This window comes from Carica papaya, chromosome 6 (genome assembly GCF_054855325.1).
Source record: "Carica papaya isolate Zhongbai chromosome 6, ASM5485532v1, whole genome shotgun sequence".
NCBI lineage: Eukaryota > Viridiplantae > Streptophyta > Magnoliopsida > Brassicales > Caricaceae > Carica > Carica papaya.
Genome location: NC_142314.1, coordinates 4,174,566 through 4,195,411, shown reverse-complemented (window position 1 = coordinate 4,195,411; position 20,846 = coordinate 4,174,566). Strand labels below are relative to the sequence as shown.

The window sequence follows — 20,846 nt, the reverse complement described above, 5'->3', positions numbered from 1 at the left end:
CTTATAACAACAACAAATGAGAGGAGGAAGTATCTAAAACATTTTAGAGAAAGGCACATCGCCACCCTGCATCTTATGACCCAGAGAATTAACATAGAGTAAATTTTGCACTTCGTGAAAAAATGAAATAAATTTATAAATTAGAAAACTATATCTCTATTTGATAAGAGATCATAAATAAATTTAACAAACATGAAACTAATCCAAATATCTTAACCCAATGGACTAACGTAGATGGATGCCCCAACATATCCTTAAAATTTGAGTTCGTACACATATTTATTATTATTATGAAAAAAATGATAATATTCAATAGATAAGAAAAATAATAACATTTAATTTGGTTATATAAGAGTTCATCTTATAACTACAACTTTGTTGATAACGTATATTTCTTCAAGTATTGAGTTATTATCTTATCTGTCAATAGTTCTTGAAGTTGGAGAATAAGTTGTGAATATCTTGGTTAATATACCGAGCCAAAAGTCTTGTTAAGAGCTCCTGATAGTTAGAGATAAATTTGAAAGTCGATGATATAGGTAAATACATATTTAATCAATGCAAATAATAACCAAGTGATAAACATTTAATATTTATATTGTCAATACTAAATCAAGAATCTTTAGCCTATAAGAATATAACAAGCCATGGGCATCCAAGCTTTATGATGTTGGGTGGTGAAATCACGAATGGTAATTATACTAAAAGAATTTTTTTTAGTAGCAAATGTATTTATCAGTGCAATGCATTAGTAATATAATTTTAAACCAATAAAAAAATAATGTAATAGTCTTATTATATTAATCTTGATAAAAAACAATGTTTTATTATGAGTTATTCAACTTTATATGAATGAATTATTTAAATATTTATAGTTTAGCATGATAAAAGTTCATTGAATGTTTAAAAGAAATTAAAATTATAATAGAGATAACAATAATAGAAACCTAATTTTATGATTCATAAATATTTGCAATTATAGGATCACAGACACAATATATTTATGTTCCAATTTATATTCATATACAATATGTTATTTTTTAAACTATCTTATTAGTTATTAATATTATTAGTATAATAATACGTAACTTCTCATTAAAAAGAGTTTACTAAACTAATTCATATAAATTTATTATATCAAAGATTATTTTTCTTGTTAAATAAATTATTTAAGAATATGATTATAAGATATTATATATTTTTTATTAAAAATTAAAAATTATTAATAATTATCTAAGTTACACCCTATAATATAAATTATAAGAAGTGGTAATATAATAAATACACATAAAAATAAGTTTAATAATTACTGTCAAGTGATAATTTTTTATACACAACCAATGCACGATTAAACTAGGTAATTGAATAATTCTACATAATTATTATTGTACAAACTTTTAGTTGACAAGTAATAAAAATTCAATGTAATAATATACTTAAATAAATTTATTTATATAAATAAATATTTTCATAATTGTTATAATGTGATCACGTGAATTTAAAAAAAATAAATTTTTTTTTTTTATAAAAAATATCATTACTTTATCGGGATTTAAATGTTATTTTATAGTCAAATTTTTTTATAAATGATATTTATAAAAATTATCATTTCATATATTTTATTTATTTATTAATTCAACATTCACGTGTAACTCGTGATGAAAAAAAAAAACTAAATTCTCTATTATTATAAAAATAAAAATTATGTAATTATTTGGAGGACACCTTAACAATTATTTATATATTATTATCAAACATAAAAATAATATTAAATTGAACATAGAAATATACGGAAAAGACTGTCATCTACCGTAAATTTACTGGATTTGGCTTAATTCACGTTTCGTGAGTTGGATAAAGAAAAATAGGAAAACGCAAATTCACGTTTCATTTGAAGCAAAAATTCAGTTAATGTTTAGTTCTTCAAGATTAATGATTAGAAACTGAATCATTGGGAAAGCATCAGATACCCTGCAGGAGCCATCGAAGATTCAAAGATGCGGGAGGAGAGGAGGAGGGAGGACTGGTAGGTAGCTCTGGAATTACTCTCTGTCCAGAAACAATAGAAACTCGGAAGATATACATACAATGATAGCTAATCAATAATCAGTGTACCAAAATCCGGAAGAGCAAAAAGTATAGCCTGGTATTGGCTCAATAACCAGAATCACTCCATGAACTTTTCCGGTCTTAGGGTTGTGGCGCAACACCTATGAGTCGCTTTTAATCTCCTCTTCTCGTGTTGAGCAAAGCAGATTGTAATAGCACATGTATGTATGTACATATCTATGTATAGATGTATTCGAGTAATCTCAAGGGCTTCATTCTGGCCGTTGTCTCAAGCGCCTTCATAGGTTCCAGTTTTATTATCAAGAAGAAGGGCCTCCGCAAGGCTGGGGTCAACGGCCCTCGTGCCGGTAAGTTTGCATTCCTATACAAGTCAAGGTCTTCTGAGATTGGATATAGTTTTGTGTTTAATCTTTTTTGTTGACGTTACTTGATTTCAATTACTTGTGATTTTTAAGGTTCTGGAGGATATGGGTATTTGTTGGAGCCTCTTTGGTGGGTCGGCATGGTTACTAGTAAGTTAATCCTTCACTGATTTCTGCATTAGTCTGCGTTTTGTTTATTTGCTTGCTTTTCTTTTTGGTTCTTTTTTGTAGGCTTTACGTTTTATTGCTGAGGGTTATGTTTTAGTGAAGGTAATTGGATGCTGGATTGAAAGAATTAGGTCAAATTAGGCTTAGCAGTTGTGTTGAGTTTGACTTAATCCTCATTATCTTCCTTTACTCAGTTTATAGAATGTGAGAAGATGAGATCTTACCGATACATCCAAGAAAATTAATCTATTAAATTGGCTGATTTTTAGTTGGCATGTTGTTTTCTGAAATTTGTGGCCTCTTGACAGTGATTGTAGGAGAGATTGCCAATTTTATAGCATACATTTATGCACCTGCTGTGCTTGTGACTCCACTTGGTGCATTGAGTATCATTGTGAGGTAATGCTCTGATTGTTGTTTCTTGTTGACATGTTGGCACTAACCTGTCATGGTTTCTCATGAATTATGAACTTTGCGTGGAAATTAGCAGTGCTATTTTAGCACATTTCTTGCTGAAGGAGAAACTGCAAAAGATGGGCATGTTGGGGTGCCTTCTGTGCATAGTGGGTTCTACGATTATTGTGCTTCATGCACCCGAAGAGCGAAGCATTAATTCAGTAGAAGAAATTTGGGAATTAGCTACTCAACCAGGTATGCTTGTCCTGTTTTCAAGTTATCTTTTACTCATCCTGTTTTTTTTGTTTGGAGCAATCCAAATGATTGGCTTTCATGTCTTCCTATGGCAGCATTTCTTTTGTATACAGGGTCAGTGCTAGCTGTAGCACTGGCACTGATCTTATACTGTGCTCCACGCTATGGTCAGACCAACATAATGGTTTATATAGGATTATGCTCCATAATTGGATCGTTGACAGTAAGTTACCATTAGTAGTTAATTCCTCAGTATGATTTAGCATGCCCATCATTTTTGGTTTGTTCCAAATGATAAAATGGTTTTGTAGTTTCTGGTTTACTCCAATTTGGGCTCATAATTAGGATCTACTCATTCTAAAAGACATTCTTTCATTAATTTCTTATTACTGAAGGTTAATTGTTTTGCAGGTGATGAGTGTAAAAGCTATTGGGATTGCAATAAAATTGACTTTAGAGGGCATAAACCAGGCCAAATATTTCCAAACATGGGTTTTTGCGATGGTTGCAATTACTTGTATCATCACTCAGTTGAATTATCTAAACATGGTAAGTCTTATCATAGAATTATTTTGTAGAGTTGGAAGAATTTCAGCATAATTTTATAGCAAGAAGCGAAGTAGCAGTATCATTAGTGTAGTTAAATGAATAGCGGTAGGATGTGATTCTTAGAAGAATAAATGAACAATAATTTCATGCATTTACAATTTTCTCTAAAAACTACATGTAAAGTACAGTTTAATATCATGTGGTTTAGGGTTCTTTAAATTCAATACATATAGTTTATTTTTAACCACTTAAGTACTCGTGGTTTAACCGTGAGTAAGTTAAATAGTACTGTTAGTTCGTTTGGTATGTGGATGCTCAGAATTTTGAAAAGCTTGACATATATGCGGCCCAAATGAGACTTTCTAACCGGTTTTTTTAAAACCCAGAAAGTCTTATGGAAGAATAGGATATTGTTTGTATTATTGAATATTAGGACCTTATACATACGCATTCTTATGAAAAAAAAGGAAACATACAATTAATTACTCTAACTATACATATATGCACTTCCAGACAGTACTATTACTTTAATAAAGCACATTCTCCATAATTAATTTTTTGTACTTTACATTTTAGTATTTAGTTTTATTTTTGGTTTAATTTATAAAATCTTTGGGAATTTTAGTTGTTTTCAATTCTTGAAAGGCTAATATGAGCCATATGCATGTCAATCTTTTTAAAATTTAGACCATTTATGTGTTCAAACTAACAGTCTTGTATTGCTTTACTAATGGTTAAATCAAGAGTCCTGAAAGTGCTGAAGTTAAACCATATGTATTAAATATGAAAAACCTTAAACTAAAAGGAATCAGCTGTAATTTGCGGAAAAAATACTCAAAGATTTAGGACACTCTGCTTTCCTTTTGAATTAGGTACTTTTCCATGTTTTGGCACATGTTTCAAGCAGTTTTTTAACTTTATGGTTATTGAATGGTTAATGTTTTTTGTACGTTGGCAGTCATCATGAAAAGATCATAAGTCACCCAAAATTGTTCCTGTTCAATGGTCTGTCTTGGAATACTTAAATAAGTTGCCGGAGGGGGTAAGGTGGCTGATGGATTAGCTGCTATAAAAAAGTGCTGACGTTACCATTGAAGTGTCTATAAAGCATAGTTCTAGAGCTAGATGCTTAAATTGTTAAAGCAGTTAATCATATGCTCTCTAGAAATGCTAGTTCTTAATGTTTCTATAATTTAACATCAACCAAAAATAAAGGAATGATGAAATGCTAATCATATTATAAGGTATTTTTCCTTTTCTTTTTCTTTTCTTTTTTATCTTTGTTGAAGATTTCAAGTTCAATTGTATGAACTATTTGTTTAAGGTCAATATTAATTCTTATCTAATGGCTAATTGACTGTTGCAGGCACTAGATACTTTCAACACAGCAGTTGTTTCTCCTATCTATTATGCTGGGTTTACATCGTTTACAATATTTGCTAGTGCAATAATGTTTAAGGTATTTGGGCACAAACCCACACAAAATAAGCTATAAAGTTGAGGGAAAATAGCAGTACTAATTGTCGTCATGTTTCATAGGATTATGCTGGTCAAAGTGCAAGCAGTATAGCATCCGAACTTTGTGGTTTTATCACTGTGTTATCTGGCACTGCTGTATTGCATAGTACAAGAGATCCAGATCCACCTTTCATTGCAGGTAATTTTCTAATTTATTTCATTTTTTATAGGTATCTCTGTTGTGCAGTATGTTGCTCAGACTCGGGTGTGGCGATGGATCTAAATGTCTAACTTGGAAAATTTAAAATTAAAAGTTTAGAGCTTGGTTAAAAAGCGTCCAAAATTTACTACGGTTGTCTGAACTTGTTTGATTAAAGAATAATTAAGTCAACTGAGGAACTTATGTTGAATTATTTTAGTTCAATAAGAATAGTTGATCTTAATTACTAAGTTTATTTGAAATAAGTTATTGCGATTGATTTATGTATACAAGTTAAACCGCTCCGTATTAGTTTGCATAAATATAAAATCCACTTTCTATTCGAATTCTTTAAACAATCTCCCCCAATTTTGTGTTGTAGTGGAGTTCTTTAGGCTTTTGGTTTAACCCAAATCAATACATTTAGTTATTTACAGCCGAAATCCATTTGGGATTCTTTCCTCTAGAATCACTCTAACCATAACTGTATCCACCTTTTTCTTTATTGTTTTTCCATGGCTACGCTTTTCATTCTCTCTCTCTCTCTCTCTCTCTCTACGTGTCTGTATATTAAGTATCTTCTAAAATGTAGTGAAGACATTTCCCTTCTCATTCTCCCCTCCCTCTTTCTCTTCCTCTCTCTTGGAAAAGCTCTCTATCTCTCTTTATTGTCTTATAAACTTTACTTTCTCTCTGCCTTAAAAGCATCCACCGTCATCTTCCTTTCTGTTTCAGCAAAGGAATAAACACCCATCAGAACTGAGTCCAACATGCTATCATTACGATATGCTTCAACCGTGATAAAACTTACTTGCAAGAAAGTGACATTTCCGGCATGCACATCAATTGTCAGACAGATTTCATACCCATATAGGAGTCTTGTGAAGATGGGTATATCACTAAAAATTCCAAGTTTGAGCAATGTAGCTTATGCATATATAATGGCCAACCTCATGATAAGGAAAACATTGTATGCATCACAACTTCATCGTAGAAAAAACATGTATGAGTGTGCATTTATATGTAGATTAACTTGTCCTTTATGAAAATTTAAATAAATAAACTTTGTAGAAAAGAAAATTTTTTCAATAAATTTATTTTTAAATTTTTTATGTTAATTGCCTTTTGTTTCAAATATCTTTTTTTTTATAAAAAAAATAGACTGAAATATTACTATTGAATTGCTGATATAATTTTGTTGAAGAAATAGTTTATGGTATTTATAGAGATATCTGTTAGAAGAATAAGAAATTAACTACTTAGGAAACTAGCATATGGAAAAGTGCTACATGAGAGAATACCCTGTTATTCCTTTGTTTTTTTTTTTTAAATCATATTATTGAGACACCAAAAGGTACCACCCATGTAATAAAGCTAGAATTACATATTAATGAAAATGTCTACAAGGTCCTCTAAATCCTCATAAAAAATAACAGGATTTCCCTTCAACATAAAAATTAGGGTTGTGAACCATAAATCATTAATCCTACCAAAAGATATGGTATCCTTAAAAACCTAATTATTCCTTTCCGTATAAATCACCCACAAGTTAGTCAAGGGGATTAGAGATATTAACTTTCTTCTTCTCTTACCACTATAGATGCCATGCTAAGCCCGAAACTCTTCGACCATCAAGCCCACATCGCCTCACTCAGCCCCAAGAAACTGATAGCAGTGTACCACAGGTGATTGGAACATGGACAATGTAACAAAAGGTGATCAGAGGATTCAGTATCCCTCTTGCATAAGTAATAACTGTTGACAAAATTTTGTCTCTCTTCTAAGATTATCAATTGCGAGGATTCTGCCACTAGCCGCCTCTCAAGCGAAAAAGGCAACCCTGGGGGAGCAATCAGCTTCCAAATAGCTAATTTCCAAGTGAAACTAGATGAGTCCGAGCAGGTGCTGAGGAAGAGAGATAATTTCAAGAAATTTCACCATGATGGATCCACTCGGAGCCAACTTCCAAAAAACATCGTCTTCTGAAGGTGAGATACTGCAACATGAAAGGCTGCGAAAAAAACTTCGAAAGTTCCTCTACCTCCTAATCATTGAGATTCCTGCTAAGTTCGACATCCCATACAACTTTTCTCGAAGACATCAAAACAAATCCCATCAACTGCCTCTTCACTCCGAGCCAGAGAAAAAATGTTGGGAAGATCTGCTCAAGAACACACTCGTCGTGCCAATTGTCATGTCAAAACCACACTATCTTCCCAAAAGGACTCTGATTTTGATGCAAGGCTAGAAGGCCTCCTGCCAGCGTTGATATTCTTCCATAATCTTGTGATGTTGGAACCTGTAAGAGTCTTGACTATCTGCCCCAAATGCTCAACTCCAAACTTAAGCCTTAACGACACTCCAGCAAAAACTATCTTCAACCAACATGAATCTCCAAATCTATCTTCCTAGCAACACTTTACTGAAGAGAAGAAAAGATCTGATGTTCAGACCACTTCTATCAATCGGATGCTTGACTTTCTTCCAAGCCACAAGATGGAATATTGTCTGATAGATAGTCCCCCCACAAGAAACGACGTTGGACATCCTCTAGTTAGCCAGACCAGGATCAGAATCAAAGAGAGATAACAAATGACCAATTCAGAGAGTGTGCTTTTAGTGAGTGTAAGCCTGCCTCCTTTAGATAAATGACATCTTTCGACTTGTGAGCCATCTTTCAAATTTAGCCACCACTTGCTCTTACAAAAATATGTCTTTGATCCCAATCAAACACCAAGATATATTTTTTTTTTAAATAAAAAGTTGTATGAGTATTACAAACACCAAGATACTTTGAGTCAAACATACTACAGAATCCTACTCAGGATAGTTCAGGGGTCTCTTTATATTGTTAGTTGCAAGATGGCCTGTAGGCAAGGACGTAATAGATATAATTCTTTAATCTTAGTTACGTTTCTCTTTGTGAGGCAGTTGATTCATTGGATGGATAATATTAAACCAAAGTTTTGTGATGATAATGATGAAATTGCAGATCTATATACACCGTTATCTCCAAAAGTTTCATGGTATATCCAAGGAAATGGAGAACATTGGAAACAGAAGGATGAAGATGGATTATCCCCTAGTTTTATGACTATTATTCGGCAAGACTATTTCAAGTAAACTGAATATGATGGGCATCAAAGCTCTGAATTTGGGGTTCACATCTTTGTGGTATGGCTTCAGAACTTATACATGGTTGTGTAGGTGACAAGCAAGTAAATTTTTTTCTAGAGGAATTTTATATTCTTTTATCCTCTTTAGTGTGGAAGCAAATCGTGGCTCTTTTTTTTTTTTTTTTTCTCTGTGTATCTCCATAGTCATAGGGAGTTATTATCACTTCATCTATCAATTTAATTTTTGGTTTCTATTTCTCATTGTCCAGCTAGATAGCACTTTTTCTAGAAGTGTCTTGTGTGCAGGAGAAATGTGCTTGGTCTTGTATAATTTAATTTAATTTAATTTATATCACGAAAAATAATTTAATTTCATGCTTAGAAATTTGGACAGTTCCATGATTTAGTATTTGGTATTATCTTGCTTGCTGAAGGATATAAGGTATGTATACATCTCACTTTTTGAGGGTTAGCTCAAATTTCAATTTTATAGAATGAGATATAATTATAATATATATATGTGATAAAAATTGAATTCAAATAGTATTTAATTTCAAGTTAATTCTGTGTCCAATTCAAGTTAGTAGTTATCTTGTTCTACATCTTCTTAATAAGTTTGTAGAAATTTTCGGAACAAGTAATACAATTCCTCCATAACAGTTAGACCTGATACTAAATTGTTACGATCTTGATTAACGAATTTGTTGTGAGATTTCTATTAATAATATGTGAGGTCATTAAGAGAAAATTAAGCGATTTCTGATTTTAGTTAATAGTATGGACTCGTTAAAAGAGAATTTAACAATTTCTTGACTGAAAACTACAAGAAACATGGTAGTTAGCTAGAAGTTATTCCCAGAATTAATTACATTTTTGTTCTTATCTCGACTTATTCTCCCAAATACAAAATCTCTTTTAAACTGTTCCTCGTGTGGTTGATAAATGGGTGATTACTCCAACTCTCAATGCAACGTTGAAGTCACCATTCATGTTTATAACATTCTATATTTTTGAATCAAAATTTAAAAATTCAATAACATGAGAAATTTTATAAACTAGTAATGGATACAAAATAAGTAATTTCAATTCACTTAAAAGATTTACTTGAATACAATTAAAAAAGATTTGTATTTAATTAAACATAAATTTTTATAGAAGATCCCATTTGACTATATTTATTGAAATTGATTGTGTTAATTGATACGCGCTAGTGTGATCATAAAAATTAAAATAAAATGAAATAATAATCAGAAAATTAAAATTAAAATTTAAATAATATTATGATATTATTATTGAAAGAAATGAAAAGAATATTAATGGTTAAAAAATAAAATATCATTATTAATTGATACGAGTGAAAAGGAAAAAGATTATAAAACATTTTTAAATTATATTTTTATTCTTAATTGAAGTTTCTCTACTCCAATTCTTAATTAATTGCATTTCAATTCATGCCGTCCCAAACTGTCGAAGTCGCAGTTCGTGTGTTCAAGCCCCAGCTTGTGGCTCAAAATCAACCACAAGCCCGACCTTTCGAATTTCCAATTTAAAAAGTTTCAGACGGAGCCCGAGCCAGCAGAGCTCAAAAAAATGGCAGCAATGGATTACTCTTCTCTAACGTTTCTCTTATCCAAAACTACTCCACTACTCCCAACCTCTCACTTCTCCACTCCGTCTCTCTGTAAAACCCACCGTCTCTCCAAATTTTCCATCTCCTCTCCTCCGCACACGGCCAATGTACATTTCAACCATCGGTTGCCCTTTCGTGTCTCTTGTCAGACCGCCGGCATGCAGACAGAAGGCGCAATCAATACTGAATTGGCTGTCAAAGTTGGCCAGGATCGACTCTTGAAGGCCTGCCTTCTGTTTTCTTCTTTCTATCTTTCTGTTATGCCGTTCTATTATGTTCTTCACTCCATGATCTTTTCGCTGTTATTATCTGTTTGGATTGGATGAGAGATTCTGTTTTTGTTTTTGGAAATACAGGTTCCGGTTACGAATATCAGGAATTTTTGCATTATAGCGCATATTGACCACGGGAAATCAACTTTAGCAGATAAGTTGCTTGAAATGACCGGGACTGTGCAGAAGCGAGAAATGAAGGATCAGTTTCTTGATAACATGGACTTGGAGAGAGAAAGAGGCATCACGATTAAACTCCAGGTTCGTTATGTTCTTTCTTTTCTTCGTTCGTCATGACTGGACCAGCATTGGCTCTGTTTCTTCTCTGAAGCATTTGACCGATTGCTTTTTATTCCGTTTAGTTGAGTTCAATCAAGAAGACTAAAAAATTAACCAATCGGCAAATAGTCCAGTGCTTACCTTCTCTTCTCACTTTCACGAGAATGAGAGTTCAGTGACGGCCGTTAGCAGCTATTACTATGTACGTAAATGAGAAGAAAAAGAAAAAGAAGACCAAGAATTTCCATGTTGAGAAAGTTATTTCAAGGTGAAGATGATTAGTAATGAATAGTGGCTGGTTTGTTAATAGCTTGGAATGGGTTCCTCGGAGGTAGGGAAAACTCTTTGCAAATTTGAACAATTCTGTTCTAATCTAGTACTTTAGGGTATTGCAGAGATAAAATAACGCTCTGTTATGACTACCAGGATCAAGTTAGCCATTCAAGAGCTGGCAATTGTATTCTATAAATCATTTTGTGTTTTCTCATTCTATTTGAATTAGTTAGTTATCACGAAAAAATGGGCCAGTACTTCTTTCTGTCACACTTAAATGCTTTTATAACGTGCTTGATGCTTCTTATTTTGAAATGATTTTGTTCAACTCATAATTCTCTTTAGGTCTAATTTTCTTTCACTTTTGTGGTAGGCAGCTCGAATGCGTTATATGTTCAGAAACGAACCATATTGCCTGAACTTAATAGATACTCCAGGGCATGTTGATTTCTCCTATGAGGTATATTCTTGGGAACTTCTTTTTATTCTTTAACGTTGCAACATGATTCATCTACAGATTTTTTTGGTTTACATCATGTCCATGCTCTTTTTGATGAGAATAAAAGCTGTTAAGAGTATCCATGAAAGACATCAAATACATTGTTTCTCTTCCACGATACCTGACCATCAAGACAATTCATAAAAGTAGAGATTAGTCACACAATGTCTAGCAGATAATGATACAAGAAAGAATAATGAGGCAAAGGATACCATTCCCCTCCAATAATCTTCCAGAAGAGAAAATGGGAGCCATCATCCACCTTACCATGAACTAAAGGGGTAAGAGAACTATATATCTTAGAGATGAATTTCCAGGGGGCTCCTATGATGATGGTAGAACCGACCTTAGTATTTCAACCATATTGGAGCTACCATTCTGCCTGATTGCGAGGCCAATAAAAAATGAATGATGGTCAATCCAATTGCCTTTTGAAAAATGTTCTGAATTTATCTATTTTCTCTTTCATTTATGTCCAGGTTTCTCGTTCTCTTGCTGCATGCGAGGGTGCTCTCCTTGTTGTGGATGCTTCTCAGGTGAATTTTTGTAATTAGTTAATCAATTGGAGCACTTTGCGATCCTTGAACTGATAATTTCTCTCATTTGTAATATTGATTCTATCTGGATCTGTAGCAAAATGTAGTACAAGGTACACTACTTTCTCTACTAGTAGCACTTAATATTGTGCTTATTTTTTAAGGGAGTGGAAGCGCAAACTTTGGCTAATGTTTACTTGGCCTTGGAAAACAACCTAGAAATCATACCTGTAAGTAGCTAACTCTCTTTGGTAGTATTTTCTCAAAACCTTTTTGTTTTCCTTTTATTTTTTGAATTTCATCTTCCTCATTGATTCGGATTCTCATGGGATTCGAAGAGCTTGCACATATGTTTTATTTCCTTCCTATTCAATCAAATCACAAAAACAAAAACAAGAAAAGGGAAGAAGAATGGTTATATTGAGATGGCATGAATCTTTTTAGGAACTCAGATGACATGGATTTAGGTCTTATCTGTCCCAGTATCTTTCTTTTCCATTTTGTAATGGTGCATTTCATTGTAAAGATTTCACTGATGTCTAAGATCTTTTCTTTTGCATAGGATGTAGAAATGGTAATTGAAGAAATTTTATATTATTTCCCTAATTTGACAGACATGCAAGTTGAGTACCATAACATAATTTGGGAATTAATTATGTGAATGTGCTCATGATATGGCTGCTATAAGCATGCTTTTTTGAATATTTTTTTATGACCATATGTTTATGATTAGTTGTAAGAAAATGTGTAAATGATAGGGTTTGTCAATGTTTATTTTCTTCTTTGGACTTTGGAGTTTAACTCAAATATAAATTTGTGAGAATGTATTTATGTTAATCAAAGCAAATTCAAACGGACCATTCTTATTCATTCCAGGTCTTGAATAAGATAGATCTTCCAGGTGCTGAACCAGAGCGAGTTATTCGAGAGATTGAAGAGGTTGGTGCAAAAGTAGAAGGATTCCATTGGTTTGGTGGGTGTATCTGGGCCTAAATTGATCCATATCTTACTATAATATGGGATTGATACTCGGAAGCCAATATCATTTCAACTCTTTCAAGTTTCACTTTGGATCTCTAAATCTTCTTCCTTTTGATTTTTGGTTTACATTTTGGCGTGTTTATTTAGTTTCCTACTAGGCTTCTAATGACTTTAGTCATCATCTAAACAAATATGAATGCTTTTTCTATCAACTTAAATTATGCTAAATAAACCTATTTAAAAAAATATACTTTTGATTGATTATGATTCCAACCATTTTAACAACTATTGCTCTCACAAATGACCACCATCCTTGATCGCCACCACTGCAGATTGTTTGTAATCGTGACTCTAGTTGGGACCAAAGCCATGTCACGCATGCAACTGGTGTGGAGTCGTGACAGTCGTGGGCCAGATCTCATCCTAATTGAGAGCTGGCCAAGACTATGTGCTTGTCACTGATCACTAACCTTTTGGTTGGTTTTTTCTCTTTGTTTTGTTATTCTTTATATAGTTTATTAATTAAAACAATTTTTATCATACTTCTATAATATAAATATTTTTTGTTATATTTTTGAATATAAACATTTTTGTTATATTTTTGTACTGTAAATTATTATTATTTAATAATTTGATGTTATATTAAACATAATATGATTTCTAGATTTTATTTTATACCAATTTTTGGTAGTTTTGCACTTTTAGATTTTCTTTAACCAAAAGTAAAGATCAATTATGCTATGATAACAAGCACCAACTTCAGTTGTAAATAGTAAAAAAATTGTATGACTTCAGCCAAACCGGAAATTCTTTCATCTGTTAATTGTTATCTGTATATATATATTTTTTTTGGTGTAGGTTGTTGGGTTAGATTGTAGCAAGGCAATACTGTGCTCTGCAAAGGTTAGTTCTATACTACTGTGCATTTGCTTATTGACATGGCTTTTCTTGATTAACTACAGTATGACTTGATAGAAAATGTAAACATTCTGTATTTTGTTTTTAAATCTAAAGCTTTTATAAGTAAACATAATTTTTAATGGAGATATTGCATGGTTAAGTTTATATAAAAAAATTATATCATATATAATTAAGCCTTTGAAACAATATTATTATAAGGAATATTATATCATATATGTTATAAAAAGAACTCTATAAATACTTAAATACCAAATTAGTAAAATCATTTTAAGAAATATTTTTGCATTTTGGTGCTCTCTTTTTCTCTCTCTTTCTCTCTCTCTCTCTCTCTTGCCACACCCTGTAGTTTAAGGATTATTTAAATTTTTTATTTTTTTTTTCTGAGCTCTATAGTGGGTGTAAGTTTTTCACTATATTGTCATCTAGCAAATAAAATTTCTTCCTCTACTCCCACCAAGAGGTTTACCTGATTCATGAATAATACATGACATAGATGTTAGAAAATGAGTATTTATAACATAGTATATTAAGGATAACACGTTTCCCATATGGTTTATCCTAGGATAAATTGCATGAAAATGTTCGGCACTTCTATAGTGTCTTAAATTGGGCATAGTTCTTTTGATTGCATCTTCTTAGGACCTATGATTTTTTTAATTGTCAGAAATTAGGACTCTCCGCTCATTTTTAAGGTAAAATACTGACCGAACTGTAAATAATTTTTGTACATGGGTGGTATCCCTTGGTGCTTTTATGTTAATATACATTATACTTTTCATTCCAAAAAAATAAAATACTCCTAAAATTGACTACCACATCCTCCTTGCATCTAGCTAAATTAACTTAATTAGCTTGACAACTTGTTTTCGGTACATTGATTTAGTTAACACACATATGGAGTGCGTAAAGTCAAAATTCAATTTGATTTATTAGAGAAGTTGCTTTCCAGTCCTAATTTAGTAATCAATATGATTGGAGTTTATGAACGAATAATCTGTCCTTGCTTGCTAAATTGTTATGATGCTTCCTTTCAAAATCTTGTTCCTTGTTATCAAAGTAACCAAGAGTAAATACAAGTTGCAAATGAATGGTTTGGATTCTAATGGTAGGAGTACCAGGACTTACAGGAGTCCTTGAACAACCATCTCTCAGCTCTGCCTTTCTCATCCCTCTTACTGATTTGAGAGTGTGTTTGGACTCTTGCATTTGTTTGCACAATGTATTTGTGACCTTCTCCTTGCTAGCCTTTTCCCAAGCATTTAATAACCTCAGTTGCGTCGTTATGCTCCCTATTGGTCACATCAGTAATTAACTTGATGAACATATATTGTGGGTAAACTACATCAAAGACTTGTGGGACTAGGGAAAGACATGATATCTAGACTTACCAAGAACCTATGTTAGGAGGAGAAATAAAACCAAACTAGAACTCAAAGGATAGAGAATACAATTTCTCCTGGTAATCCCTAAGGGATTTGAGGTGGAGACACCTTATCGTGAAGATTATAAGGCGGAATGTTAATGGCGTGGCTAATGGCCTAAAAAAAATGAAGGTTAAATAAGTGATTTGTTGGGCTAATCCTGAAATTGTTATAAGAAACTAAAATGGAGTGTCTAGATAGGGTGTTGGTTCATGGTACTCAAGACTTTAGGTTTAGGTAGTGGGTTCAGATCCCTTCTTTTGGGCCTTGATGGAATTTTTTCTTTTTTTTTAGAATAAACAGTATGTATTCTGGAGCACCAAGGTGGTGCAATCCGTATATAAAAGATTTACAATTAAAATAAAATGTCAATTTAAGTCTTCTAAATCCTGGAACCAATAGTTTTTTTTTTTTTGTTTTTTTGAACTAGAACCAAGAGTTTTTAAGTCTATTAGAGTTAGCTTCTATACCCTCAAAACCCTCCTATTCCTTATTTTTCAGATAATCGAAAATGTTGAAAAGGGAATAAGCCTAATTATCTGCTTACAACTCCTTTCTCACAGTGCCAGCACAGCCCCAACTCAGACCCAACAACTTATTAGTGAAAGACCATATGGGTATACAAAAGGACACTGAAGGAGAATGTGGTTGCATGTCTCCGCTTCGCTTTTGCACAAATAGCAGCCATCCACCAAAATCTTGCCTCTCTTGATAAACTTATCCAACGTGAGAATGCATACCTGAACTGCTTCCCATGAAAAAAAAATGCAACCTTGGAGTCATTCTCATCTTCCCCAACAGCTACCTCGGAAACCACTTCATCTTCTCTTCTCTTCTTGTCAGATTTTGGTAATAAGATTTGACTAAGAAGAGTCCCTTGGAATTCAGGCTCCAGATAGGTTTATCTTTGCTCTCTTCAGAAATCACCATCTGGGTAAGCACATCGAGCAGTGCAAAGGAATCATCAACCTCCTAGCTGTTCAAGTTTCTAGTCAAATCAACTTCTAAGATCTTCCTCCAAGGAAAGCATCCTTTACAACAATATTCTTGTTCTCAGCAATATAAAAAATTGTTTGGGAACTTCAAACAAACAGCCCTCCTTTTTTAACCAATTGTCTCTCCCAGCCCAAATTTTTTATTGTCCTTGGGAGCTGTGATGTGCTTTTGTGATGCTCAGTCTTATAGTCACACTTTTCTTGCACTATGATACAATTTGGAGACATCAAGACGCCCTTATTTGACACTTCTAGTGTCTTCAGGATTTCTCCTCTAAATCTTGAGGGCTTTAATATGTCTGTCTTTTTGTTTGCTAACTTTTCTGTCTTTTTTGTATGGAGGAGGAGGAGTATAGATTGTGTATAGAGACATGTTGGCCGGGTTATGGGTGATGTGGTTGGAGAGAAATGCTAGGAAATGTGAGGATCATTTCTCACATTTTTTTCTTTTTCTAGGATAGGATGACTTTTGGCATCTCTTTGGGCTAAGGTAATTGACTATATAAGGAGGATGAGGTGATGGATAACATACAGGTATTATTTGCTATATTTTACGCAGAGGTTGGTCGATTATCCTCTATTGAGTTGCTCCATTGAGTTTGACTAGTCTCTCTCTCTCTCTCTCTATCTTCCTCTTTTTGGTGTCTTGGTTCATTTGGAGGCAACTAGTCATCCTTGGCTGTACCTTTTCTTCTCTATCTAATAATGGTTCTTTTTCTATTGAAAAAACAATCTCTCAAGCTGTTCTACAATTAATTAACGCAAATGGAAAGGGAACAAACTTATCTATTCTGAATGTTGTCTTTTGTCATTCTTTGCCTTATGCAGGAGGGAATTGGAATAACTGAAATACTGAATGCAATTGTTGAAAGAATTCCTGCGCCCCCTGATACTGCTGAAAGTCCTTTAAGAGCACTAATTTTTGATAGGTTTGAATCTGATTCTCATTCTTTGACAGTTCTTGGTTCATTATTACCTCAGTGTCTTTATCACGTGGGTACTTTTTATGTCTAAATGTGTTCCTCAATATACCTTTTAAGCTTTTTGATATTGTTGTTATTATTAATTTTTTTTTGTGAGAGAAGAAGATAAAAGTAATTAAACACACACGGAGGGGTGTATAGCAGTATGGTTCATGGTACACCCAAACTTTTGGTGCTTAAGGCATTATTGAGATCAAAAACCTAGAGAGCATTGGATGGTTATGCAAGTCAGCTCCCAGAATTCTGGAAGCGGTTGCTATCCAGATAAGAGTTGGAAGAAATTTAGGAGTACACAACCCACAATCTCGCTGGGGATCCAGCTAGGGATCCTAAATAAGAGCTCAAAAGTTGGGTACAGTTTGAAAAAATGTTAGAATTGTGGCCCCCTTGACCACTGCAACCGACTTGTGGTGATTAGATACACACTTACATATTATTGTTCCTTAAGCTCTTTAATTAGTTTCACTGTTTCTTTTTTTAACAAAAAGAAAATAAAAGTAATTAAACAAGCACCAAGGTGATGTATGGCAGCTATTTCAGAAAAAAAAAAGGTGGTGTATAGCAGCATGGTTTATTGTGTGCTCAAAGTTTTGGTGACTAACGCACCGACACCGTTGAGCTCGAAAACCTAGAGTGTAAGGTATAATTATGCAAGTTAGCTCCCCCAATTCTGAAAAGGTACACTATTTGAACAAGAGTCGGGAGAAAATTGGGATTACATAGCTACAATCTCTCTGGGGGATCCAACTGGGCATCCTAATTAAGAGTTCAAAAGTTGGATACTGTTTATGTGTTTCAGATCTGTAACTATTAAAAGTTTGGAATATTCATCTCATAGCAAAAGTATGTTACAAAAATTTTGAAGGAAACTAACAAGTTAGTATGCAAACTTGTTAGCTCACGAATTGATCCCAATTATGAAGTAGGACGACCAGAAGAAGACCTAAATATAGACAAGGAAAATGTACCATAAATTAGTGGGTAAATTAATATATTTGTAACGTACCAGGTCAGACATCAATTGTGCAGTTAGTGTAGTGAGTCAGTTCATGCACAAGGCCATGGAAGTGCATATGCAATGTGCCTACAGATACTCCATTGCTTGAAAGGGCAGTCTAGGAAAGGAATTATGTTCAAAGGAAATAATAGGCTACTTCTTGAAGCATACACTAAAATCGACTATATATTTCACCAAAGGAATCTAATGACTTGAAGAAGTAATAAGCAGAATGTGGTAGCCAGTCAAGTGCGAAGTCAAAATTCAGAGCTATGGCTGAAGGGGTGCGTGAACTCCTATATTTGAAAATGATTTTAGAAGACTTTAAAATTCCGTGAGATAGACCTATGAGATTCTACTTTAACAATAAATCAACAATCAGTATCACTCACAATTTCATATAATATGACAGAACTAAACTCGTTGATGTAGATAGACATTTTATCAGAGAAAAAATTGGATAATGGGTTGATATGCACTCCATATATGGCTACTGTTTTGCAACTTGCGAAAATATTGACCGAAGAATTAAGTAATCCTAGATAAATAATGAATAATATCTATTTACTAATTTAAAGGGGAGTGTTGAGAAATTTAAAGTTTATATTAAGTAAGGTAATGGTATATAAATAATATATCCCTCTCGTTGCAATTAAAGGTACTTTCTTTTATTGCTCATGTAAACCTGTATATATATTCAATAAATACATATTTCATTGTCCACTTTACCTCTTGATTTCTTGATCTTATCAAGAATTGACGTATTCAAGCTTGCTGAGGTGTTTGCATTTGTAACGACCCTGGAAATTTAGAATGAAATATGTGTATTAAAAATGTCAAATGCGGAAGCGTAATAAAAATTTTGATTAACATCCCTTACACAAAAAACCAAAAACGTACTCAAAATATAAAAGAACAAACTAACTAAAAGAGATACTCGAAAATAAGAACTATAAATATAACTACGGAGTCTTTAGGCGTCCCCTTCGCCGTCTTCCTGCGGAATGGGCTCGGTAACAATGTCTTCCTGATCTGAAATGGTTAAATAAGGAATGAGTTACACTAGCCCAGTAAAGATATCACACTATCTCACCGCCACGGAGGTAAATGTGGGTAGAAACTACAAAAAAGACCAATTGAGCATAATTAATAATAAACTCGTTTATTAATATAAAAACCTTTACTGTCCACTTATCTCGGTGAGATTCATGAAAACAATTTATGAAAATAATAACATTATCATCATCATGAAGTTATATGAACCGTATAACAGAATGCTTACCACGCCTTTGCATTTCAATCATTAAACAATACATTTTCCTCATTTACCAGCCTACTAGTATCCATGGGGATTCATAGGGGTCCCACTACCCGTGAACCCTTCACATTTATAACCTGATTCCAGAACCGTTCCCATACCCCGTCCGGTATGGGCACCAAAACCATGAACCTCAATACCCCGTCCGGTATGAGGGTGAAACGGGTCGTCCCCATACCCTGTCCGGTATGGGCGCCAAAACACAGAAGGTTTCCATACCCCGTCCGGTATGAGAGATCACGTTCCCGGTAGGGTTCCCTACGGACCCGGTCCATCTACCATCTCTCAGAATATGTAGTCAGACTGTCCACATTATCCATTTATTAATTCACGTAACCTTTTATTTATTTTTTCCTCAGTCACCATTATCAAATCACACACAAAAATGCAAATTAGTAGTTTATGCCAAACAAGACAACACACAACATTTGGTTCTCAGTCATTCAACCCATAATCAATAAAACAGTGATATATGCACATGAAACTATAAAATGAAAACATCAGACATCATATTGCATTTAAAACTGTAAAATAGAACAAACAACAATTGACCGACAAATACACCAGACTCGGGCTCCATTAGCGACCTTAAACAATTTCACACATCTATTGATTTATGAAATACCGTTTTATCATTTATTGAACTTTAATACCATGATAGGAAATAGGGTGAGGGGTCCTTACTTGTTTTGGGGTCTGAATACGGCTCTACAGTGCGCCTACAGGCTGTCCCTAATTTTTCCTGAATTTTTCTCGGGGAACTGAAACGCACTACTGGTACCTGCACGTGTCCCAAAAAATTCTAAATTAGACCTAGGGCCCCTAGGGCGCTCGGTGGGCCCAAAAATCATGAAAAACCGAAACTTACCGGCGGCGGTGCTCTCGGGTGCGGTGGCTCCTCCGGCGTGAGTCGCGTTTTGATGTTTGGCTCCGATCAACCTGTAGAGAAAAGAACGGTGATCACAGTGGTATAAAATTTGCATCAAACAGAGGCCGGGAAGGGCCTCATCGGAGGCAAAAATCGAGGAGGGGCGCGGCGGCGCCGCTAGGTTTCGACTGGATTTTTCGGCCGTTTGGCCGGTGGTTTGGCTCCGGTTTGGCCATAGGTAGACTCAACGTCGAAAAACGAGTAAGGAGGATAAAATTTACCTCGATCGGCGGTCGGAAA

At 33.8% G+C, this 20,846-nt stretch overlaps 2 protein-coding genes across 8 annotated transcripts in view; both read left to right on the top strand.

Moving 5' to 3' along the window:
* The first annotated feature begins 1,807 nt into the window (after positions 1 to 1,807).
* On the top strand, positions 1,808 to 8,958 carry LOC110816465 (putative magnesium transporter NIPA6). Of its 3 annotated transcripts, none has more exons than XM_088222614.1 (9): positions 1,808 to 2,417; positions 2,526 to 2,582; positions 2,909 to 2,999; positions 3,088 to 3,251; positions 3,347 to 3,474; positions 3,663 to 3,800; positions 5,167 to 5,259; positions 5,340 to 5,457; positions 6,193 to 8,443. In XM_088222614.1, exons 1-9 carry the CDS (start codon positions 2,297 to 2,299, stop codon positions 6,201 to 6,203), a joined length of 921 nt encoding a protein of 306 aa, XP_088078740.1. In that variant the 5' UTR covers positions 1,808 to 2,296; the 3' UTR covers positions 6,204 to 8,443. The 3 variants fall into 3 exon arrangements, with proteins under 3 accessions (XP_088078740.1, XP_021900365.1, XP_021900366.1); XM_022044673.2 differs by lacking the exon at positions 6,193 to 8,443 and adding an exon at positions 8,450 to 8,958 and having other exon boundaries at positions 1,810 to 2,417; XM_022044674.2 differs by lacking the exon at positions 6,193 to 8,443 and adding an exon at positions 8,450 to 8,958 and having other exon boundaries at positions 1,812 to 2,417; positions 3,091 to 3,251.
* A 1,084-nt stretch (positions 8,959 to 10,042) lies between these two features.
* The window catches only part of LOC110816580 (Small GTP-binding protein), a 35,250-nt gene continuing 24,446 nt past the window's right edge, over positions 10,043 to 20,846 (top strand). The window contains exons 1-8 of one of the 5 annotated variants that reach the window (XM_088222634.1): positions 10,043 to 10,427; positions 10,560 to 10,736; positions 11,401 to 11,487; positions 12,006 to 12,062; positions 12,227 to 12,292; positions 12,939 to 13,001; positions 13,902 to 13,946; positions 17,209 to 17,309. In XM_088222634.1, coding sequence (XP_088078760.1) covers positions 10,164 to 10,427; positions 10,560 to 10,736; positions 11,401 to 11,487; positions 12,006 to 12,062; positions 12,227 to 12,292; positions 12,939 to 13,001; positions 13,902 to 13,946; positions 17,209 to 17,309 — 860 coding nt within the window. In that variant the 5' untranslated portion in view covers positions 10,043 to 10,163. Of the gene's footprint in view, positions 10,428 to 10,559; positions 10,737 to 10,837; positions 11,086 to 11,400; positions 11,488 to 12,005; positions 12,063 to 12,226; positions 12,293 to 12,938; positions 13,002 to 13,901; positions 13,947 to 17,208; positions 17,310 to 20,846 lie in introns of those variants that run through there. The other 4 variants (XM_088222637.1, XM_088222636.1, XM_088222635.1 and 1 more) reach the window with 4 other exon arrangements.